Here is a 24,840-nt window from a genome sequence, read left to right on the forward strand (position 1 = left end):
GAATTCCCACACCATCAGACATGGACTTTGGACTATATTGCTTCCCTTCCACACCCCATTTGGTGTGTGGGGGGTGATTTTAATGTTGTTCATTGGTCCCATGAGAGGAATTCCTCGACCTCTGTTTCCCCGGACATGAGGAACTTCTCAGAGTTTATCAGTCGCAACGAGCTGATTGACATCCCTCTCCAAGGATGCCAATATACCTGGTCCAACCACGACACCTACCCCAGCCTCTCAAAACTAGATAGATTCCTTATTTCTATCAACTGGGAGGAACAATTCCCTATATCTCTCTCAATGGCCCTACCCAAATTTACTTCAGACCACTGTCCTATTCTGCTTGATACGAATGCTATTTCCAGGGGTCCTCGGCCTTTCAGATTTGAATTGCATTGGCTTCAAGAGAAGGGCCTACTTGCCCCCATCCAAACCTGGTGGAATTCCTTTAATTCTCAGGTTACGGGGAGATCAGGCTTTATCCTTCAAAAGAAAATCCAGCTTTTCACAAACGCTTTCAAATCCTGAAGTAGAACCATTCTTAAAAATTTCTCGCACATAAAGTCTACTCTTTTGGAAACCATCAAGAACCTTGATATTATTGAAGAAACGAGATCTCTAAATGCTTCTGAGCAGGAGCTGAGGTTCTAGACCAAACTGGAGTATCTCTCTACCTTAAAGAAAGAAGAGATCTACTGGTTCCAGAGATTGAGGGTTTCTTGGTTGAAAGCTGGGGACCACAACACTAGTTTTTTTCATCGGATAGCTAATTGTCGTAGAAGAGACAACGCTATCTCGATGTTAAAAATCAACAATTTCTATCTCACCCAACCTGGTGACATTCAACAAGCTTTATTAGAATTCTTTCAGAACTTATACTCTGCTCCCCTTGACCCTAGACCCAGATTCTCGACCCTAAACTTCTTGACTCTCGATGAAGCCCAAGTTGCTTGGCTAGAACGGTCTTTCTCTAAACACGAGATCTTTAAAGCCGTTAAAGCGTTAGCTAGTGACAAGGCCCCTGGGCCGGATGATTTCCTGGTTGCCCCCTTTAAGGAGTTTTGGGATATTGTTCGCTCTGACTTTGTGAAATTTTTCGAGGAATTCTTCCATAGGGGTATTCTAAACAAAGCTATGAATGCTACTTTCTTTGCCCTTGTCCCTAAAAAAGGAGTAGAGGAAATCAAAGACTTTTGATCTATTAGCCTCCTCAATTCCTCCTACAAGATTCTGGCAAAAGTCTTAGCTTCTAGGCTGCAACAAGTCCTGCCTTCTATCATTTCTCCTTCCCAGTCAGCCTTTCTCAAAGGCAGACAAATACTTGATGGTGCTTTAGTGGCCCATGAATGTGTCCACTCGAGACACCTCACTAGGAAACTAGGGCTTATCTTCAAAATAGACTGGGAAAAGGCATACGACCATGTGGATTGGTCAGTCCTGAACAAGTCTATCGCTAAGATGGGCTTTGGGGAGATATGGAGGAAGTGGATGAGTGGGTGCTTTTCCAACCCTCATTTCTCTATAATCTTCAACGGTACCCCAGTTGGATACTTCCCTTCCTCGAGGGCTCTCAGGCAAGGAGACCCACTTTCACCCTTCCTCTTTGCTATAGCGGCTGAAGTGTTCAGCCGATCCATCTCTCATGTTTACCAAGCTGGCCTCCTCTCAGGTTTCAAAACCAGTAGGCATGGACCCATAATTTCTCACTTATAGTACGCGGATGACACCTTGGCTTTCCTGGATGCCACCCGTATTGAAGTCAAAACCCTCAAAAGATTCCTCGGCTGCTTCCAATTTGCAACAGGGTTCAAGATCAACATAGATAAATCAAGTATGTTAGGGGTTGCCTTGTCACTTGGTGAAATTAGAACACTCATTCCAGATTGGGAATGTAAAATCCAGGACCTCCCAACCTCCTATCTTGGCCTGCCCCAGGGATTGGGTAAACCCAAAAAACAACAATGGTCCCTTGTCCTTGACAAGGTTGACCGACGCCTGGCAGGTTGGAAGGGCAGATTTCTGTCTATGGCAGGAAGAACTACCTTGATTAATGCTACCATAGCAAACTCCCCAATCTACCTCATGTCGTTGTTCTATATGCCAGCTCAGGTGGCAAATCGACTTAATCAACTCATGAGGAATTTCCTTTAGTCTGGGCAGGACGATAAGAAAAAATACCATCTTGTTGCCTGGGATAAGGTCTGCCTACCAAAAGCGAAGGGTGGCTTAAGGGTAAAAGTTCTTCGCAAACACAATACTGCTTTACTAGGGAAATGGTGGTGGCATTTAGCTACTCAGCCAAACACCCTTTGGGCACAGGTTGTAAAGCACAAATATAGAATCCCCACAAATTCTTGGCTGTCAGGAAGAACTCAAGCCATAATATGTCAGGAGCCTGGAAGTCCCTCTTAGTTGTCCTGGCCACCTTCAAGACGCACATTAGATTCCATCCAAGAGAAGGATCGAGAGTGAGATTTTGGCAAGACTTATGACTAGGACCCTACCCCCCTCTGTGAGGTCTTTCCAAACCTTTTCTCTCTTGCCTGAGACCAGGATTCGTCAATAGCCCAGGAATTTAGCCTCTTAGGAGGCCATAGGGTTTGAAATCCTTCATTTCGAAGGAACCTAACCGAAGAGGATACCGCGGATTTCCAACGGCTTTTGAATACCCTCCACTCCCTTTTTTTCCTTTCCCTTGGAAGAGACGAAATTGTCTGGACACTAACTCCATCAGTAAGTTCTTTGTTGCTTCGTTCTACAAAATTCTCACCTCCTTACCCACCACCCTTGATCCCTTTTCTAGAATTTGCTCCACTATTGCTCCCCAAAAGTGTAGACCCTCAATTGGCTTGCCTTCTCACATAAGGTCCTCACTGTAGACCATCTACGAAAAAGAGGGGTCTCCATCCCTAATAGTTGTGCTCTTTGTGAATGTGAGGAGGAAACAAACCTTCACTTGTTCTTACTGTGTGACTTCTTCTTTGACCTCTGGGGCAGGGTTTTACAATTATTTGGCATAGAATGGGTCCCCCCCTAAGGTAAAAACCCTTCTAACCTACAATCTTGACTCAAGCTGGCCTGAGGCAGGAAGAATCCTGTGGAAGGCGACTATAGCTGCTACTATATGGATAGTATGGCTGGAAAGAAACTCAAGAATTTTCCGAGGCTCTGAACTTCGAACCCCGGCGCTTTTGCAAAAGGTAACCACCATGGTTACCTTTTGGGTCTCCAACCAAAAATTCTTGACAGGAATTCCAGGGACGTTCTTCCTCACACAATGAGGAAACATCCTTCATCACCAACCACAGGGGGTAAGAAGGCCAAGTAACTGGTTACCACCAACCCAAGGCTGCATCAAATTAAGTTTCGACGGATGTTCCTTGGGGAACCCTGGCCTAGTAGGGGCAGGAGGTGTTTTTCGAGACCATGATGGCGATATATACTCGTAAGTATCTCTGAATATCTTGGCCTCATGGACTCTCACCATGCGGACGCCTTAGCCCTCCTCCCAACTTTGAAAACGTTCAACCCTTATTGGGGCCCAAGCCTGATAGTTGAAGGTGACTCAAAAAATGTCATCTCTTGAGCTAGTCGAACAAGTGATCCTCCATGGTACTTGATCCCAATTTTTGACGAAGTCCACCACGTTTGCAAGGTTATGAACGTCTCATGGCCGCATACTTGGAGGATGTCCAACGATTTCGCATATCGGTTTGCGAAGGAGGGTGCTAGAAGTCGGGGTCAGGTTGTTCAAACTGGGTCAACATTCTTTTTTGCACTGGACCAGTGGATCACAACCTAACATTTTTTGGCTCCCTTTTCGTACATATCGCGCTGTAATTTTCACTGTGTATGGGCACTTATAAGCCCTATCTTTGGCATTTGCTTGTAAAGTGTTGTAAAGGGGTAATCTTATAACCCAATTTTTTGTATACGGTCTGCTGACCTAATTTTACCTTGAATCCCGCCTAGAGAGAACTCTCGGTTAATCTCATCTTTGTAATTCCCCTCTCTATAGCACTACAAAAGTCAACATTTCTCCAAAAAAAAAATTTTGGGGATAATAATTCTAGAATTTTAGGAATCATGATTCCCTATTCTTAGGAATCACGATTTCAGCAACCACTGAAACAAGTGGGGTCATGTGTGATTCCATATAGGTATGAAACGCGATTCTAACATGAAGGGACATCGATTCTTGCAAATAGGAAACACGATTCTTAATTTTTTGAATCGCGATTCCGAAATAGTGAGAATCATTTTTCTCAAATCCGAATCATACAGACAACGATTCCTAGATTCTGAAACTTCTGAGACACGCGATTTCGATTTCAAAAATGATACACGCGATTCCGATTTCAAAAATGACGTTTCCAACAACTATACTCCCATATACATATAAGATGTATATGATGCTTCTCCCTGTACAATGCTCCTGGGTGTTCCCAAGGTAGGGAGCTTCAACCGTGGGTTTGATCCCAGACTTCCGTACCCACTTCTACTCCCAACAACTATATTCAAAATTGGCTCGTGTGCCATATGTCGTGTTTGGGGGAGCTAAAATTGGGATTGGTTTGTTGGATAGATTTTGATGTTGATGTTAGAATGCATTTTCTAGAGTTGAGGTGATAATTCGAAATGTCGATCTTTCTTATTAACTGCTCTTGTGAGAGGTCTCTGTCTTGTACCAGCAAGATTTTTTTCCCAACTTGTGATTTAAAAATCATCTATCGGGATCAAGAATTGCCAATCCGGATTTGGAATTACCCAGTAACATTCTAGTGCTTGGGCTGAATCAGCTGTTCGCCTAGTTTACATTATAAAGTATATAAGTTATAGCAAAACACTTTAATGGCTTTGGCGGTTAGCGTGAATAACAATTTCATATGCGATCAGAGGTTCAAACCTCTTTGCAGATTTTTTTCTTTTAATAGGTGATATAACATGTTCTATTTATTTATTTATTTTGAGTGTCAAAAGTTAGAGGGATGGATTCGACCTTCTTACCTTGTGTCGTTAATAGCTAAGGCTAACTGATAAAACTCTATGGGTTATTTATTAAAATTCCTACATTGTATACTATATATATAAATTTCCTTATTTACTTATTTTTTTAATGGAAAATTGTTTCATGCGGGTTGGACCGCATTTCTACAATATGCGGGCCCAAGATATAAAGCATCCATATTAAAGATGGATGCAAATAGGTGGTCCATCTAAAAACATTTGAAACTAACGGTCCAAATGTTTTCTTAATAGAATTATTATTTCTAATTTTTTTTTAGTTTTTCATAATCATGATCTCCATTGTTAAAGATTACATGCCCTTAAAAATTAAGTCTAAAAATCCATCCTAAAAGTAGAATTTTTGTTTGGGTTTTTTGGTCATTTAAAGGCCCTTATGAGAGCATGTACTGAAAATATATAATGAATTATTGATTCCAATGGGCGTATGGTCCAGCTTGGACTGTAGGGCATTGATAATGCCTTAGACTCACATGAGTTTTGACTGACTATGACTCAATGTGAAGTCCAAAACTCGTAGTCTTGGGCATCGTGTAAGTACACCGATAAGGGTTTCGATGTGGGGTCATCCCTAGATGAGGTCGGAGATGTTCCCAAGACAGTTGGCTAGGGGATATGGATTTGACCCCTGTGCGTGATGGATGATGGCCTGAGAGGACAGGGGCCTAAATCCCCATTATTACCATCACACGGTATGTACACTAGATAGTCGTCCGGGAAGCAACCATGTGGATAAGGATGTGTGATGTATACATTTGCGAAGATGACTCCCTGCAACATTGGATTGTGTTGGAAGGACTCATGGAGCATACTGTTAAAATGAGCCCTGGACTTGTCCTCAAGGAGGAACTTGTAATCCATGGTCTAGGATCGTGTCTTCTCCACTTATTGGCTGACTTTGATGGTCCAATCATAAACCCCTACGATAGATTGTGGGTCATGGGATCAGTTTGAGAAGGTGCAGTGAGATGCGGTCTCTAGAGAGGATAGAGTCCTCAATATATTTGTCGTAATCCTAACTCTATAGATTCAATTACCATCAAATCTTTTTAATATGTTTAAATAAGTTTTAATTATTATATAGGTAATTAAAATGAATTTTTAGACTTCTCTAGGTATTTTATTTATTGAAAAATGATTTTTATATAAGGAAAAATCAATTTTCTGGTTTTATTTTAATCAAAGAGAAAAATAAAATATTTGGAGGTTGCAAAAAAACTTTAATATCTAAAAATTTATATTAGCATATTGGGGGCTCAATGGGGTTCAATGGGCCCACCAATGTGTTGGGCTTGGGGTCCACATGGACACCACATGGATGATGCGCCCCACCCCATACAACTTTCCTTATTTTGTTATGTGCCTTCTAAGGCATCTGATGATTTAAAGTTTTTGGAAACTTAAGGTGTAGAGATTGAATTGAACCAAGATAGGAAAGGATAAGATATTAAATAATATGAATTAAATACTTTCTCTACACAAAATATTTGATGGGAATGGAGTCATGGAAACTGAGGGATAAGGTTCTACATCATTCCTTTAATCATAATGGCTGATTTAAGGAATGAATGGTTGAGATCTCTTTGTCCCATGGGTCTCCAAGGTCAAAAGTTAAGATTAAACTTCATGATGATAGCAATATCCTAACCCTAGAATCCCTAGTTTTTTGTCTATAAATACTAGCTATGGGGGTTCTATTTTATCATCTGTGTATCTCTCTCTCTCTAAAAGCAACCAAAGCAGGCACACCCCACTCAAGCCTTCTCTCTCTTCTCTCATCGAAATTAGGGTTTAGGAAAGAGTTAACCCTAAGTGGTGGCACGCCCAAGCCACACAAGCCCTATCCTTAGGTCCTCGCCTCATGCTCATGTGTTGAGCCTTGGTCAAGGAAATCCGATGTGATTCTCTCTAAGGGTTTTTGCCTAAGCTTCCCTAATTGTGAGGTGTGTTCTTGAACCAAGATCACGTGCGCCATCGGTGGAGAAGACCCGTTTTGGGGTGTACGAAGTCTTTGGGGGTAACCTGAGGCAAGGTGCGCAATATTTCATATTTCGTGTTTCTGTTGTTTCTCTTTCTTCTTTTTTGTAATTTTCAGTTCTATATGATGAATGTAATTTTCTTTTAATGGCATCCAAGTGAGAGGTCTTGGCTCTTTCATTGAGTTAAAAATTGTATTTTGAACACTTGTAAGTGATCTGGGTAGCAATATATATAAAAGAGTAGAAAAATTTTAAATAGTATTCACTTGCCCGGTCACATGGTCCACCTTTCATTTTTAAGAGGTGACTCATTTCTACATGGACTCATAGAAACCGTGTCCTTTTTTTATTTTGCTGGATCTCCAATCCAGTTGATCTTGATTGGCGTGGTGGATGAGCGATCTGCCACACCAATCCTTTTTTCAGGAACACTTTTGCCAACAATTTGAGGAGAGTACTCGCAACCAATGTCAAAGCCATATTTCTCTACAACTGAATGGTTTTCTTAAAACCTACTTTGGCCCTATGGAGGGGCGACATTGGAAAGTTCCCCTCCTAGAATTTATAACCCATGATGAGGTTCCTTTGGACTCTCTGAAATCAAACCAAGAAAAATGCGTGAGATGTTATGTATTTCATCTCTTGCGCAATGTGTGATAATTTTCCCTTATCAACTTCTTTTGATGATCATCATTGCTATTACTTGTATGATTATTTTTTTTGTAAAACGTGAATATTATTGTTGTTGTCTATATGTTTCTTTTGGGCTTACTAACTGGGCACAAAGTTATGCAATGCAAGTATTGTTAGTTCTCAGTTGTTAGCAATGGATCATATTTTGCCATTCCAGGCTTATATGTTGATTGCTTTCGATTTGATTTCTTTACAGCTGACTACTGTTTTTGCCTTTGTGGTTTCATATGTGGCTGCTGGAATTGAAAACCCAAGCTTATGTTTACCATTTAGGTTTGAAATACAGCTTTTTGTTGTCATATTTGCAGGATTCTGATACGATATCACCCATTCTTTCTGCTTTGGATTCTACTCATGCCGTGCTAGCTATATTGACTCACCAAGATATGCCAAAGCAACTATATAAAGAAGAAGTATGAAGTATCTCATGTCTCATGCCACTGAGTTGATTTTATTTATCTTTCCCTTAGTTGTATTTTTGGTTCTAGTATAAGAATATTATTTTTTCTTTCCCTGATTTCTCTGTCTGAACTTTCATGTTTTTAAATTGAGTTTAGAATTGGCTAACACATACTGGATGTCTTTACAGATTATTGAAAGAATCATAGACTTCTTAAGGAATCAGATCATGGAGACCATGTATGTCTGTGATCCATCTTATCGTGCTTTGCATAGGCCGAGGGAGGATGATGTTGCCAATGGTACATTTCTCATCTTAGTTCTAGCTTACGTGTTCATGTACCAAAAAGGCATTGGCAAAAAGGACAAGTAATAAATAATTAAAAGAAATGTCATTCCTGTCCTTCTATAGTTATATTAGACTGTTAGTAACTAAATATTGTCTTTTCATTGGTTACTAAGTGTCACTTTCAAATAGTCAAACAAGATAGAAGGATCAAAAGAGCAATGCAGCAAAACAAATCTCATGTGTCTCTACCCCTGATTTCCCTGCAGTGCATACTTGTCCCATGTATGCTTTGTGCTTCTCCTAAGTCCCATGAATTTAACACCGCGTGCGTTTACTTAAAAAGCCCTTCATGGACCAGAGGGTGGTTGTTGGAATCCTTGCTTGATTTTGTAAGGAGTCTTGTTTTCTGTTGGGAACTCTGTTGTAGTTTTTCTTTCTTTTACAGTTTTTGTACGAATTTCCAACTGTCACCTATTGTGTTTTTGTCTCATAAGAAGCTATTGGATTTTATTTCTCTGTGATGTCACATTCCCATAAACTGAGTGTTTGTTTATTTTAAAACTTAAAAAATATGAGCATTTAGTTGTGCGCATTCAGTTGGATTTTTCTCAGGGATGTGCAATAGAGGTAGCTAATTACTGCATGTCGCCTTGATTAGGAGATGAAAACGAAGATGATGAAGGGGAGGATGGTGTTTCAATGGGAAGGAAAAGCCGTCCTAGAAATAGAAGTTTCAAACTGAAGAAATCTATAATGAATAAGTCAGTTTGTCACCCTCAAGTTACTCTATTATTGTAGGTATTTTGGAAATAAAATATTGTAGTTCTAACTTGTTCTATTAATTTAGGATCTCTGGTGCTGTGTATGCCGTTCTCCAGAAGCTTTGTAGTATTCTTGGTTGTTTGAAGCATCTTTTATCGATAGAACGTTTAGCTGATAGCTGCATTCTCCAACTGGTGAAGACAAGCTTCACAACTTTCTTGGTAGATAATGTTCAGCTCTTGCAACTAAAGTGCATTAGTGTTATTTGTGAGGTACTGCTACACCTAATCTTGTAATCTAATTGTATTTCTATAACTGCTTGTGCTGAGCAATTTGACATACTATTGTAATGTTTTAGATAAAGAAATTTATTTCAGATGCCCAGCTAAGCGATTTCATGAGCAACTGCGTTGATAGATTGTACTTGAATACAGGTTTTTACTTCATACAGTCAGCATAGGACTTTTTTAATGGATGAAGTATTTCACCTGCTATGGAAGTTACCCTCCTCGAAGCGCAATCTGAGGGCTTATCATTTACCTGATGTTGAGCAAAAACAGATTCAAATGGTAACGGCATTGTTAATTCAGTTGGTTCAGCGTAGTGCCAGTCGTCCTGAAACGTTCAGCCAAATATTAGCGAGTGATGCAATCGCAGATGTCTCTGATACCATCAACCCTACAAAATGTCATGAAGCTGCGACTCAGACATGCTGCCAATTCTGGAGCAAGGTTCTTCAGCGTTGGACAGCTGTAAAAAGTCAAGAAGGAGCTGATGCTAAAATTGTTATGGAGAACCTTGTTGTAGACCTACTAACAACATTGAATTTACCTGAATATCCTGCTTCAGGTCTTATACTCGAGGTAGTACATGGTATTCTGCACTATTTGATTGACCTTGCGCAGATTCCAATTTGTTTCTTAAATTTAAGTTTTTTCAGGTTCTGTGTGTCCTACTACTCCAGAATGCTGGCCTAAAATCCAAAGACGTCTCTGCGCGCTCTATGGCTATAGACCTTCTTGGAATGGTCGCTGCAAGACTGAAACGAGATGCTGTTCTTTGTAGGCAAGATAAGTTTTGGATTTTACAGGAGTTGGTAGATGGACAAAGTGAAGTTCCCAATATCCCAAATGATGTATGTTCTGTATGCTTGGATGGGAAAGGTGGAAGCTCCTTGATTGTTTGTCAGGGATGCAATCGATGCTTCCATGGAGATTGCCTTGGAATAACAGGAGCCGATACCCCGACTCGAGCCTGGTTGTGTCAGCTATGCCTCTGTAGAAGGCAACTTGTCTTTCTTCAGTCATATTGCAAGTCACAAAGTGAAATTGATGGTAGCAAGAGTAGAGGGACAGGGACTACAGCTGACTCTTTACCTGCTATTGTGGGCGTGGATATCCTTCAACAGATACTTCTTAACTACCTTCCGGAAGCTGGTTCTGCCGATGACATGCACCTATTTGCCCGATGGTTTGTAAATATGTTTTGTTATACCTTTCAAAAAAAAATGGAAAAAATAATTGTTATGATAATCAAATGTAATTCTGCACGTGCTTGATTGTTTAGTGCCATGTACAGGTTTTCTCTATGCCTTTGGTTCAAAGATGATCCCAGATCCCAGAAGAAATTTGTTTACCACGTTGCAAGAATGAAATCAAAAGGACCAGTGCATGGTTTTGGTTTCACTTCTTCATCACTACCAAGGGATTCGATTAAAAGGATATCTCTTGCACTGGGGAGGAATAGTTCTTTTGCTCGTGGCTTTGATAAAATTTTGGATCTGCTTCTGGTACTCTTTCTTAGAAATCTTAGCCTTTTCTTCGTCATATTTTCGAAATGGTCTTATATTAATGTATTATATATTGGATATTAGGCCAGTTTAAGGGAGAAGTCTCCAATTATTCGGGCCAAGGCATTACGCGCGGTGAGCAGACTATCATTTACTTCTTAGCTTTGACTTTCAAACCATAAGATAGGCGAGTCTCACTTTTTGATTGATTGGCATTTTTGGGCCTTGCAGGTTAGTGTAATAGTGGAAACAGATCCAGAGGTTTTGGGTGAAAAGCATGTCCAAAATGCTGTTGAAGGAAGGTTCCTTGATTCTGCTATCTCTGTAAGAGAAGCTGCAATGGAGCTTGTTGGTAGGCATATCGCATCACATCCTGATGTTGCTGCGAAGGTATCTGAATATCGCTTTTACTTCTCTTTGGTTACTGTCAAAATGCAGTTGATTCTGGACATCAAATGTAATCTTGGTTATTGTCACTTGCAGTATTTTGTAAAGGTTGCTGAGAGAATAATGGATACTGGTGTTAGTGTTCGTAAACGTGCTATCAAGATTATCCGAGACATGTGCATTTCTAATGGAAGTTTTTCAGAAACCACGAATGCTTGCCTTCAGATAATTGCTCGCGTCAATGATGACGAGTCTAGCATACAGGTTTGCTCTATGGCCATCAAATATTGGTATACCACACGAACTGGTTTTGAAGTTGTGTAGTTTACTGTAGGCCCTATTGTAAACTTTTATCTTGAATTTTGAGAAACACAAGTGATGCTGATTCTTGATGTCCATTCGATGCTTTTGAAATCTGTATGATTACGGACTTTTTTTTCCATTTGTGAGGGTGTGATCTGGGGTGTACCTTATCTCTTTTGTTTCTCAAGAAAGAGGTGGGACCAGGGTAGGAAGCTTTGGGTGGAACTGGGATTCTTGGGGTTCTTGTCATAGTTTGCTGACAGGGCCCAGTACATGATTCCTTTAACATATGACTAGAGTAGGTCACTTGGTTTATCAAATAACTTGACTCGTAAACATAATCTGTAGTGATTGTCTCTCTACTCCCTTCCCTCTCCCTCCCACGTAAATCTTCTCCTTTCCCCTTGCCACGTGTCCACTGAATCTTCTCTTCCTTTACACGTCACCCCCCTGCTGTATCCATGTCTTTTCTCATGATCGACCAGCCTGGGGTTACTGTACTCGAATTGCGGCCTCCATCAGCTCCCACCTTTCCCCCTCTCTGTCCTCCTCAAGATCTTCCCGCTGCCTTTGTTGGCACCTCTTCAGTCCCCCTCATCACCGACTTTCTTTCCCTTTCTCCCTCTTGCCTGCCCCTCTCCCCTCTTTCTCCAGCCCTCCCCCTGCTCTCCTCTACGCCATCTCGTCCCCCATTCGACTCGGCTCCTCTCCCCCCATCCCATCCCTACCTTTGAATCAACCAGCCGCCTCCTGGATTCTCCTCCTCTTGTTGACCTTTCTTTGCCAGACCCTCTCCCTTCGTCAGTCAATGGGTATCTCTCCACACAGCGCCCCTCTTCTCCTCCAGAAGACTCTGCTTCTTCCCCTGAAGACCCCTCTTCAGCCCTGGCTCGTTGTTCGCTGAAGACTCCCTCCTCTCCCCCCCTCCCCCCCTCTCTTCTGTGACTCCTACGTCGATGGACCGCTTCGACGCCTTCTCCAACCAGCAACCCCCTCTACTAGCTTTACCACCTACTTTGCAAGTCGAGAATTTTGGGTTTCTAGCCCCCACTCTTCTCCCTCCTCTCCGTTCCCCCCTATTCTCTAGTTTTATCCTAACCTTTCCAACTCGTTTATCCTCTCCCCCTTATTTTGGTTACCCTTCTAGTCCATTCCCCCTGGGCTTCTTCCCTCCCCATGGACTCACCCCTATCCTGAATCCCCCTCCCCCACCCGCTTCCTCAATGGTAACCCCCCTCCCCCACTCGCCTTCCTCAATGGTACCCCCCCTCCCCAAGCCGCCTCCTCTCCCCTTACCTTTCTCCCTCCCTTGGTGAACCCCCGCTTCTACAACACCCCCCCCCCCCCCCCCCCTTCTCTCTCTCTCTCTCTCTCTTTGTGCTGCTATCCCCCGTCTCCTTAAAACCTCTAATCCGAGTGGCTCTCCCTGCACCCTTCCACCCCTCCCCCCCCCCCCTCCTCAACTGTTTATTCCATCCTCTTCTACTCGGCCTATCCCCCCCATCTTTTGCAGTTCCCTCCCCTATCCCTACAACTGGGGAGCACACGTCAGAAACTCTTGCTGGGGTCTCTTCTTCCTCCAGCTCCTCTTCCCCCCTCATCCCCACTTTGGCGGCTTCTTCTTTTGTCAACAACATGGACGTGGCCTAGGGCAACATCCGTGAGGTGCTCAAGGTTATGGATTTCCACTACGACGGCCTTGAAGGACTATTTCACGCATTTTACAAGGTCGACGCCCCATCTAGACTTAGGGTAAGCGGCAAAGGAAAGAGAGAAGCTTCTAACCTAGCTTTTGGTATCAACTACGATCGGTCGGCCCCCCTTTTATCTCCCGAACTAGTCCACAACCGCCTCAGTCTCAGTCAACGGCTTTCTATGTAGACTCTCCCACAAGAGTGTCTCCCATCTCAGACCCTCATCATGATCATCCTCTCTTGGAATGTGAGAGGTTGGGGCACCCCAACAAACGAAACGTTGTTTAGGACCTCTACCTCAAGCCTCGTCTTGCCATTCTAGCTTTAACTAAAACCAAGCTCACTTCTCTGCCTCTCCAACTCATTAGACAAGTTTGGGGCTGCAAACGTGCTAATGGGAAGCGCTGCCTACGATTGAGGTGTCGTGCGGCATATGGGTGGTTTGGGACCCTATTGTCCACGTCCTTAGCTCCGCCCATATTGCCACCTTCTCGATAATTATGATGCTCTCGAGAATTCCCTATGGGCTCCAATGGAAGTTCATGGTGATTTACGGCCCCAACTCTGAATCTATTAGACACCAACTCTGGGATGAACTAGACCTCGTCGCTTCTCTCCCGCACCACGCTTGGTGTTTTGGGTGGCGATTTCAATGTCACCCCCTAGTCTTTTTGAGCGAAATTCCAACTCTTGTATTTCTCAAGGCTTGCTTGATTTTTCCAATTGTATCTCTAAAATGACCTTATGGACATCCCACTCCAAGGAGCCCAGTTTACTTGGTCGAATCATTCCTCCACCCCCTCCCTTTCTAAACTTGATCATTTTCTATTTAATCTCGATTGGGATTTTTGTTTTCCTGGATCCAATGCTTGTTCCTTACTAAAACCCGCCTCTGACCGTTGCCTTATCATCTTAGATACCAATTACCAAACCGGCTTCCAGGGGACCAAAACTCTTTTGGGTTGAACTGTCTTGGTTAGAAGAACTTCACCGCAACTCCCTCATCCCCTTCTGTGGAACTCCCTCTCCCCATTGGTTGTAGGAAGGGCCGGTTTCAGGTTGCAGCATAAACTCCAGTTACTCAAGCTATCCCCTAAGGAGTGGGGCCGTCACCTTCCTTGATCCTTCCAAACGCAAAAAGCATTGATACTCTAGTCTATTTAGAGCCTCGACCTCACTAAAGAAACAAGGCCTCTTTCCTCTTCTAAGCAACAACAAAGGTCTCAACTTAAGCTTGATTACCAACTTTTACTCAAAAAAGAAGTAATTTTTTTGTTCCAAAGGCCTAGGGTGAAGTGGCTTCACTTTGGGGATCTCAACACATCTTTTTTTCACAAAATAGCAAATTGTAAGCCCATGGACAATACCATTACCCATTTCAAAGTTGGTAACCGGGTTCTCAACCAACCAGCTGAGGTTGAGGACGCCATCATCACCTATTTTAAACAGCTTTTATTTGCTCCCTCTGGCCCCAGACCTAGGATGGAAGACATCTCCTTTCTCACGCTCTCCCATGACCTGGCCTCTTGGTTGGAGAGGCTTCTCTAAAGAGGAAATTCTTTTCAGCCATCAACAACCTTGTCTCAGATCGAACCACTGGCCCTAACGGCTTCCTCATCGCTCCTTTTAAATCTTTCTGGGAATCCTCCCGCAATGACTTCCTCTCCTTTTTTGAGGATTTCCACACCAGAGACATCATTCACAAAGCAATGAATGCCACCTTCATTACTTTGGTACTCAAAGTAGGAGGAGCAGATGAACTGAAGGACTTCTGCCCCACCAGCCTCATCAATTCAACTTTCATAATTATATCCAAAGTTCTAGCCACCTGTCTTAGGGAGGTCCTCCCCCAGGTAATCTCTCCACTTCAAGGAGCTTTTGTTAAAGACCACTAATACTCGACGGCATGCTAGTGGCTCACGAATGGAGCCACTATAGGAATCTCATGAAGACACCTGACTTGGTCATCAAACTAGATTGGGAGAAAGCCTACGACGACGTCAACTGGGTTTTCCTAGATGGGACTTTCTCAAGGATGAGGTTTGGGGATCATAGTTACCGGGAGCTCCCACATAGGGGTCTGCTTCCAGCCATGGGAACGAGGTCCCTCGCCAGCGGGATCTGGATCCCCATGCCCAAGATCCCAAGGAGCTTTTGTTAAAGACCACTAATACTCGACGGCGTGCCAATGACTCATGAATACCTCCACTAATCTCCCCATCCCAAGGAGCTTTTGTTAAAGACCACTAATACTCGACGGCATGCTAGTGGCTCACGAATACATCCACTCTAGGCATCTCATGAAGATACCCGACTTGGTCATCAAACTAGATTGGGAGATAGCCTACGACCACGTTGATTGGGTTATTCTAGATGAGACCCTCTCAAGGATGGGGTTCAGGGATCATAGTTACCGGAAGCGCCCATGTAGGGGTCTGCTTCCGCCGCGGAATTTTGTATCCGGAGTTATGGGAACTCGATTCCTATTATTTGGGAACGAGGTCCCTAGCCAGCGGGATCCAAATCCCCATGCCCAAGATCATGGCCCCAATATTATTCGGAACCACAATTCCATCATTCCAAGAACCGATTATCATATACATAGGAGTGAGATGCATCTATAAATTTTATTTTATTTGTGTATAATATTCAGTTTTCCTCAAATTTTGTACGACACACGCATTTTGTAGTGACATTTGTGTCCAATTTTAATTAAGGCAACTATAGTAGGGACAAGATTGGAAGGAGGTTCAAAAGTTAGCCCTATTGCAATTTTATTGTGAAGTGAGGACACGATCAATACACTTCATTATAGTAAAAAGGACGTGTTACACAATCTGTTGATGTGTTGCACAATCGGTTAATTGTGCATTACTAACAAAATAAGGTAATAACATGTACAAGTGTCCGAGTATAGTCGGAATGGGTTGCACATTGTAAAGTATAATTGATTGTATTGTAATACTGTACCGATCATGTTGTGTCTGTGTACCATCGTTATGTGGACGTTTATCAGCTCGAGTGAGATATGAAAGGGTGACAGTGGGTGGATGGCCATTGGTCGTGGCATTTATATTGTTTGTGTGTAAAGAAAATGAATCCAAATAATGTTAAAGGACCTGCAGCCCCGAACACTAAGAAATCACACCATCTTAAAGACTCAATGACTTTTCTTGTCAATCTTCTAAAGTTAAGCACTTTAATCCTATAGGCGAAGGAAGGGAAAAAGAAAAAAAAATGCAACCATAGCTTCATCTTCATGTTTGAGATCACATTCTTGGGCACTAGGGTTGATTAGAGCACAAGCTTGGTAGAAAAGATGCATAACCCATAGTACTTCACTCCTCTATGCATTCACCTCGCTCTCTTGCCCACCCCCTCTATCCATTCACCTCGCTCTCTTGCCCACCCTCTCTATCTACCCAAGAGTCCATTATTAACATACCAAAAAATGGAACTCGCTCCCAGTTTGCAATATACTTGAAATAGCGAACTACGGAAACCCCAATCCTAAGAACAGTACAACACGATCTCCTATGGTAGGGAACCCACTCCCGTCCATATAAAATTGCGCTCCCTAGAAGTCATGGAACTCGTTCCCGTCCCCGGATCATTTACGGAGCTCGCTCCGCCATCTAGGGTACTTCGAGATAGATTCACTTCGCGCTTCCATTCTCGGTCATGGAACTCCTCATGTTCCCGTTCCCAGCAACTATGTCGGGGATCATTAGAGGGCCTGGATGAAAGGATGCTATTCTTGCCCCCTTTTTTACGTTCTTATGAATGGATCCCCAAAAGGTTTCTTCGCCTCTTCTAGGTTCCTTAGACAGGGAGAGCCCCTCTCCCCCTTCCTATTTGCTATTATTGCCGAGGTATTCAGCTAATTCATTTTTTGCATGTTCCTTTCAAGGCGTCTGCACGGCTTCAAGAGTGGGCCTCGGGGCCCAGTCATCACCCACCTTCAATATGCCAACGGCACACTTGTCTTTTGTGGAGCTTCCCAATAGGAACTAGACAACCTCCTCTTTCTCAAATATTTTGAATTTTCCCCGGTATTCAGGGTCCCCCCAACCAAATAAAAAATGATCAGCGTAGCTTTGGACCTCCAAGCCACTCCGGTCTTTGCAGATAGCTGGGTCTGCCAGGCAGAATCTTTGTTGTCAAACTACTTGGGCTTGCCCCTTTGCATTGGCAAATCCAAGAGGAGATTGTGGTCCCACATTATTGACAAGGTAGACCGCATACTAGCTGGTTGGAAGGGGTGTTTCCTTCTTTGGCTGGAAGGCTCACTCTCATTGAGGCCACCCTTGCCAATATCCATGTATACCAAATGTTGGTCTTTCATATGCCCACAGCAATGAACAATCGCCTTGACCAGCTTATGCAAAGATTTTTTGGTCTGGTGAGGCTATTGCACACAAGTTCCATCTTGTCTTGTAGGATAACGTGTGTCAGCCAAAGCATCTCGATGGTCTTGGCGCCTAGAATCTAAGGAAGCATACTACAAGCCTACTTAGAAAATGGTGGTGGCATCTAGTGTCTTGCTACCCAAGGAGACCAACAATGGACGCAGGTCCTCCAACAAAAATATCACCTCGATCCTTCCTCGTAGGTACCAGATTGCAGGGCCAACAACAGATCTTATAGAGCCTGGGAATCTATTCTTTCTTCCTTTAACTTATTCAAAAACCTCATCCGTTTCCACCATAGGGATGGTTGTCAAATTAGTGTTTGGTCCGACCTATGGATTGGCCATTCCCCCCTCAAAGACCTTTACCCGTCCCTCCATAGCCTGGCCTGGGACCAATCGGCGTCTGTGGCCGACGAAAAGACCATCTCAGGCTCCTCAAGAAGTTGGAACCCAACCTCTAGGAGACTGCTTAATGATTCTGAGACAGATACCTTCCTTTACATTGCGGCTACCCTTCGTACTACTTTCCTCGCCCTTCAGGGTAGTGGCCTTATCATCTGAATCTCAGGCCCCTAAAAGGTTTTTCCGGTCTCTTCCTTTTACAATAAACTCCTACAACCGCCAATCTTTCCCCTATCCTCCCATCCATTGTAGCCAAGCATCTGCCCCACCAAAAATTCAAGTTTTTAATTGGTTGGCCCTGTCCAAAGAGGAGACTGCCCATTCCCAATAGGTGTGTGATGTGCTATGGTGATGAAGAAAGCAACACCTACCTCTTTCTTCTTTGCCCCCTTTCCCATGAGATTTGGGGAGCCCTCCTCTAGCTCTTCAAGTGGCAATGGGTCACACTGAAGTCCATCCCACTCGTCTTTAGCTCTCTCCACCCATTCCTCCAGCCCAAAGCTGGCATTCTCTTATGGAAGACATCGGTGGCGGCTGCTCGCTGGATCTTATGGAATGATCAAAACAACAGGATTTTCCACGGAGAAAGGTCATCGCTGGCATTATTGATTGACAAGATTAGGTCCCTGGTTATCTTCTGGGCAACCAATTACAAATTGTTCAAAGGACTCCCCCTCTTGGTTTTCTTTTAAGATTGGGAAGCCATACTCTTTTCAAGACAAGCCAGCATCCCCCGTGCCTCCCATTGGAGACCACCTACTCCTAGGCAAACTAAACTGAACTTTGATGGTTGCTCCTTGGGCAATCCTGTCCCCTCATGAATAGGTGGACTAGTCAAGGACCATGGGGGCCATATTCTTGCCTCCTTTTCCAAGAACATTAGGCATGCGGATTCCAATACGGCAGAGGCCCTTCCTCTCCTTGAGGGCATTAGACAGTTTAATCCCATGTGGAGATCTTCGTTAGTGTAGAGGGGGACTCCTAGAATTATACGTTGGGCCTTTGGGCCTTGGCCATTGCTTACATCTTTGATGAAATTGGGCACATTTGCAGTGGTATGGATGTTTGTTGGAGGCATATTTGGTGCAAAGTAAATAAGGAAGCCCACTGAGGAAGCTGTGTCTATGGCACAAACTAACCCTTCCCTTCTATTGTAGCCCTTACTATGGGACCCTTTTTTTTTACCAATTTTGCCTCCCCTCACCTAACTGGTGATTTTTGTGCAGGGCTCCCCTTTAGGGGTGGACTTTATACTTTTGTACAGACTCCTTGGGGATGCTTATTTTTTGTATAGAGCTCCCGGCTTGTGGGAAGTGTCATTTTTTATCGATTGTACTTCTCTCTTAATAGAATAGAACCGTTAACCTTTTCGAAAAAAGTATGTAAAAGCTAAATAAGATTTAGATCCAAAAAGGAAAAAACAATACAAAATTCTGTGATGCAGGAAAAATGAGAAATATATGATTGATTTCATAAAATGTGTTATATATATCATATAATTTCTTTCTTTTATGTTGGATATGTCAAAGACTTATCATGAGCTTGGCCAGAAGGAATGTATTTTATGGCTTGCTCACTCTTTCATGGAATGATATCTTTAAAAGCAAACTTCATTTTAATTTTTTGGAGGCATACAAAAGGTGTTGCTACTGTTCTTGGGCCTCTCATTATTGGGGTCCATTTTGGTTTCTACATTAGTTTCCTTGTATAAGAGCTCTTTTTTCTTTATGTTGTGTTTATTCACCTGAAGTTTTAATATATTCTAGAATTTAGAGAATACTTGGGTTATGCTGTTCTATTTATTCTAGAATTTGGAGAATGCTTGGGTTATGCTGTTCATATAATTATATACTGTCACTACTGGTGTCTGTGTTTCTGGTTTAGGCTATCTGAACATAAAGTAATATTTGAATGTTGTTGGGAAGGTATAATTCATCAGATAATACTGCTCTCCTATATATCATTTTGATCTGTAAAGTTGATTTCATGGCCCTTGAGCTTAGTGTTTTTTCCCTAAAGTTTGTCAACTATGAAATTTCTAGATATGTGGACTTTCAATTATGGTACTTTTTATTTGTACACTAGAATGTTGCATTACTGTGGTAAGGCAGTTCTGAAATATATTATCTTGATTTCCTTTCGTACCTGAAATTCGCATAAAGGATTTCTTAGTCAAGAAATGCTCTTGGTCATATTGGAATATTAAGCTTCAGTTCTCTTTAGAGATTTTCCATTTGCACTTGCCAGGACCTTGTTTCCAGAACATTCTATGAATTATGGTTTGAAGAGCCTTCTGGTGTCCAGACTCAATTTGTAGCAGATGGTAGTTCTGTACCGTTGGAAATTGCCAAGAAAACAGAACAAATAGTTGGGATGATGAGTAAAATGCCAAATCATCAACCACTTGTTACTGTAATAAAGAGGAACTTGGCACTTGACTTCCTTCCTCAATCGGCTAAAGCTACTGGAATCAATGCAGTGGCTTTGGCGACTGTACGAAAACGCTGCGAACTGATGTGCAAGTGCTTACTTGAAAGGATCTTGCAGGTGTGGCATTCAAAACTATCAATTTGTTTTTTTGTGTAACTTTCTAAGCTGTTTATCTTGTTTTTCTCAGGCAGAAGAAACAGATAGTGAGGATTTGGAGGTTCGTGCACTCCCTTATGTTCTGGCCTTGCATGCGTTTTGTGTTGTGGATCCAACACTCTGTGTACCACCCTCGGATCCATCAAAATTTGTTGTAACCCTCCATCCATACCTTAAAAGCCAGGTTTGTGCCAATGCTGTCTTTCAACATTTGATGTTATTATACAAACTCTCCAGATTGCGTATTATGCTGATGAAATTTTGTTTTGCAGGTGCTCATCATTATTTAGTGTTGATTTTTGAGCCTGGTAGTCTTACAAAGAAAAATAATGCCGCCAATGTTGTAACTGGTTCCATTAACCTTCAAATTTGTAAATACTTAAATGCGGGCTTTCATAAGGTCTCCAAAGCATGGACAATGAACTTTAAAATAACACACTATTAGATGCATCTGCACATTATTATGGTAAAGGAGAAAGAAACTGTTAGCATCTCTGATACCTCACTTGCGTATGAGTAGTAATAATGTTCACTTACCTTCTTTTGTTGTCAACCTCTAGCTTGAGGTGGGTTTGTTGTATCTCCAACGGTAGTAATTATGTTGCTTAATTAATACTTAATTTCTTGTAACTCTTCTTTCTTTTGTCCTGTTATTTTAACATTTAGAGTCACACAGGTTTCCAGCCATCTAGGAGGGGGCCTACTATGTCACACCTGCAATATGCAGATGACACTTTAGTGTTTCTCGATGCTGCACCCTCTGAGGTGGATAACCTCAGAATATTCCTCAAATGCTTCCAGTTGGCCACTGGCTTTAAGGTGCACATGGAGAAATAAAAAATGATGGGAGTTGCCATCTCCACCGAAACATCAGAGACATCATCCCTCGATTGGATTGTAAAGTGGAGGATCTCCCTACCTCTTACTTAGGTCTCCCCCTTGGTCTTGGTAAACTAAAGAAGTGTCACTGGTCCCACGTTGTTGACGAGGTGGATAGAAGGCTAGCTGGTTGGAAGGGTAGATATCTATCCCAAGCAAGTAAGACCACCTTATCAAATGCCCCAGTTTACATGATGTCGCTATTCCAAGTACCGGCTTCGGTGGCAAGTAGAGTGGAACAACTTATGCGAAACTTTCTCTAGTCTAGCCAAGCAGAGAAAACCAAGTTTCATCTCATCTCCTAGAATACCGTTCTCTTACCCAAGAAACAGGGGGGCTTGGGTATTAGGAACCTTAGGAGACAACCTCGCGTTTTTAGGGAAATGGTGGTGGCACTTCGCTATACAGCCGGAATCTCTATGGGCGCAGGTCCTTCGCCATAAATATAACGTCCCTGCTCATGATATTGATACCTGCTACCAAAGCTTAGTCTAATGCTTCAGGGGTCCGGAGATCCCTGTCCACCTCACTTGAGTTATTCAGGAAACATGTCAGGGTCCAGTTTAGTTTTTTAAAATGCGGGATGCGGCCCTGATGCGGTGGGGGGCCGATGCGGCTCGATGCGGCCCGGATGCGGATGCATCACGATGATGCGGTCAATAAATGTAAAAAAATTCTAAATTTTTTTTAAAAATAAGTTAATGCATAGAAAAAATATGAAGGTGATATATGTGATAGTAGGTTATTTAGTTTAATGATTAACTTCAAAACTATTAGCTATCGGAGATTCTGTATCCAGTTATCCACTCATATAAGTATTTCCACAGAGCAAGCATATCACACAATCTCTATCTTTGGGATTTTTTAGTTTAGCATATTTCCAAGCCGAGTCCTTATTACTAGAAGATTGGAACGAAGACATTGCCCCAAAAATATGTATAATAGTAATATTGTATTATTGTACAAGAAGGAAAAAAAATTTTCCGACTCTGTGAAGTACTGCTCGATTTCTTTACGACCTCAACCCCCGATTTTTTATCACAAATTCACCCTAACATCTCCAAATCAACAATCAAAGGCATCCAATGAACATCCAAGTATCAAACAACCGCCAAATCAAAGATTTCGATGAAAAACAAAATTCCACCTAAATTTTTTTTTACCTCAATTTGATGCCAAAAAAGCCACAAAAGTGGCTGAAAATCTTCGTTTAGGGCCCCTAGTACCCCCCAAACAGTTTCCATAATATTTGGATGGTCAAAAAGACCATTTTGACCATCCCCGAGGGGCAAAACAAAAAAAAAATTCCTGTAGCAGTGGGATGCAGTGCGATGCGGCCTATGTGGGATGCGGCTACGATGTGGCCTGATGAGGTTCATATGCGGCTGCATCTGTCAAAAGCGCATATGCGCTTGTTTCTGATGCGGATGCGAGCGCATCCAGCATGATGCGGCCGCATTTTAAAACACTGTGTCAGACTTCACCCAAGAGTAGGCAATAGATTACACTTCTGGACTGATCTTTGGATAGGCGAGGCCCTGCTAAAAGATTGCTATCCAGAATTGTTCCTCCTGGCAAGGAATAGAGAGGCTTCTGTAGAGGACGAGTTCTTGATGGAAAGAGGTACACGGCGTTGGAGCCCCTACTTTAAAAGGGGCCTGTCTGAGCTCGAAACCTCTCATTTCCTCTCTCTCATCCTTACTCTTTAAGACCTTTATCCCTCCTCAAGGAAGGGACAAGTTTGTGTGGTCCCCGACTCCTTCTAGGGACTTCTCTGTGGTATCTTTTTACAAAATTATCACCCAACGTCCTACATTTCCTCTCAATCCCACCTCGATTCTTTCTTAGGTATGCGGTCAATCGTACCCCCAAAAGTGCAAATGTTCAACTGGATAGTAGGCTCTAGCAAGGCCCTCACTGTGGACCAACTACAAAGGAAATGTTTTTTCCTTCCAAATAGGTGCATTATGTGTTTGTCCCAAGAGGAATCAAATAACCATTTATTTTTGTTGTGCAACGTGGCACACGAATTATGGGGTTTCATCCTTCAATTGTTTGGGATGTACTGGGTGATTCCCTCAACGGTCAAGGACCTTCTGGCGGTAAATTTCGTTGATCACTGGCACAAGGCTGGCAGGATCCTTTGGAAAGCTACCGTGGCTGCTACAATTTGGATGTGGAAAGAAAGAAATGCCCGTATCTTTGGGGGGACAGTCCATCCTGGCAGAGTGCTCTTCGTCAAGGTTACCTCCTTAGTAACCTTCTGGGCGTCCCAACTCCTCCTTTTCAATGGCATCTCCAGAGACTCTTTCCTCACCAACTGGGAGCACATCCGCAGACACAACCCAAAGAAAAACAAGGTTAAATCCCTTGGGATACCTCCTCCCCAAGGCTCAATCAAACTGAGTTTTGATGGATGCTCCTTAGGCAACCCTGGCCATGCTGGGGCTGGTGGGGTCTTCAGGGACCACCAACAAAACATTCTCTTCACCTACTCTGAATATCTTGGTCGGCTAGACTCCCAGTTCGCAGTGTCTATGGCTCTCCTTAGAGGCCTACAATGTTTCGATCGGTTTTGGGGCAGTTCCCTCTTGGTGGAGGGTGATGCAAAAAACATTATCTCTTAGGCTTTTGGGACTATGCCCCCACCCTGGCATCTTTTATTCATTGTTTATGAGATTGACTACCTATGCAGGGAGATGACAGTATCATGGACTCATATCTCGAGGGCATCGAACGGGTTTGCCGATCTGCTAGCCAAGGATGGAGCCTCAGCCCATGAAGATGCTTAGCCTCGCCCTTCTTTCTTGGTTGCTTGCTGCTTGGGTTCTCCTAATCTTCGGCTCCCACAACTGGCTTTCCCCCTTAGCCTGATTTTGCCTTTGTCTTCCTCTCTCTTTTGTATATCTCTTGTACATGTGCCATATACGATGTAAGGGGATAATTCTATAACCCCATTTTGTTTACGGTCCTTTGACCAAATCTTTTTTACCAGGAGTCTCACTTAGATTCTCCTGGTATAATCTTGTATCTCTTTCTTCATATCAATACAACAGTTAACAGTTATTAAAAAAAGAACCTTTAGAGTCTTCCTCAAAATTTTAAAAAATAAAAAAGAAGCCCTGTGGTCGTCTCTTTGCAACTCCAAGATACAAATCTGTAGTTTGCAGATACATTTTTCTCGTCTGCTTAGGATGTTTATCTATGTTAGGATGTTTATCTATGTTCACTATCTCAATGAA

General features: G+C 42.7%; 1 protein-coding gene across 6 annotated transcripts in view; it reads left to right on the forward strand.

Annotated features, from left to right (window-relative positions):
- EMB2773 (PHD finger family protein) overlaps nucleotides 1-24,840 on the forward strand; it is a 60,219-nt gene that overhangs the window by 27,100 nt on the left and 8,279 nt on the right. For all 6 annotated transcript variants that reach the window (XR_016043097.1, XR_016043098.1, XM_020663504.2 and 3 more), the window contains 12 exons: nucleotides 8,006-8,110; nucleotides 8,287-8,398; nucleotides 9,044-9,146; nucleotides 9,233-9,419; nucleotides 9,582-10,010; nucleotides 10,088-10,617; nucleotides 10,726-10,936; nucleotides 11,021-11,071; nucleotides 11,168-11,326; nucleotides 11,420-11,587; nucleotides 20,381-20,680; nucleotides 20,751-20,903. Coding sequence is in view for 4 of the 6 variants with exons in the window: in XM_020663504.2 (XP_020519163.1) it covers nucleotides 8,006-8,110; nucleotides 8,287-8,398; nucleotides 9,044-9,146; nucleotides 9,233-9,419; nucleotides 9,582-10,010; nucleotides 10,088-10,617; nucleotides 10,726-10,936; nucleotides 11,021-11,071; nucleotides 11,168-11,326; nucleotides 11,420-11,587; nucleotides 20,381-20,680; nucleotides 20,751-20,903 (2,508 nt within the window). In the remaining 2 variants the exon portion in view is untranslated. The remainder of the gene's footprint in view (nucleotides 1-8,005; nucleotides 8,111-8,286; nucleotides 8,399-9,043; nucleotides 9,147-9,232; nucleotides 9,420-9,581; nucleotides 10,011-10,087; nucleotides 10,618-10,725; nucleotides 10,937-11,020; nucleotides 11,072-11,167; nucleotides 11,327-11,419; nucleotides 11,588-20,380; nucleotides 20,681-20,750; nucleotides 20,904-24,840) is intronic.

Source organism: Amborella trichopoda, chromosome 10 (assembly GCF_054954075.1).
Source record: "Amborella trichopoda isolate Santa Cruz 75 chromosome 10, AtrichopodaSantaCruz75HAP2 v2.0, whole genome shotgun sequence".
Lineage (NCBI taxonomy): Eukaryota > Viridiplantae > Streptophyta > Magnoliopsida > Amborellales > Amborellaceae > Amborella > Amborella trichopoda.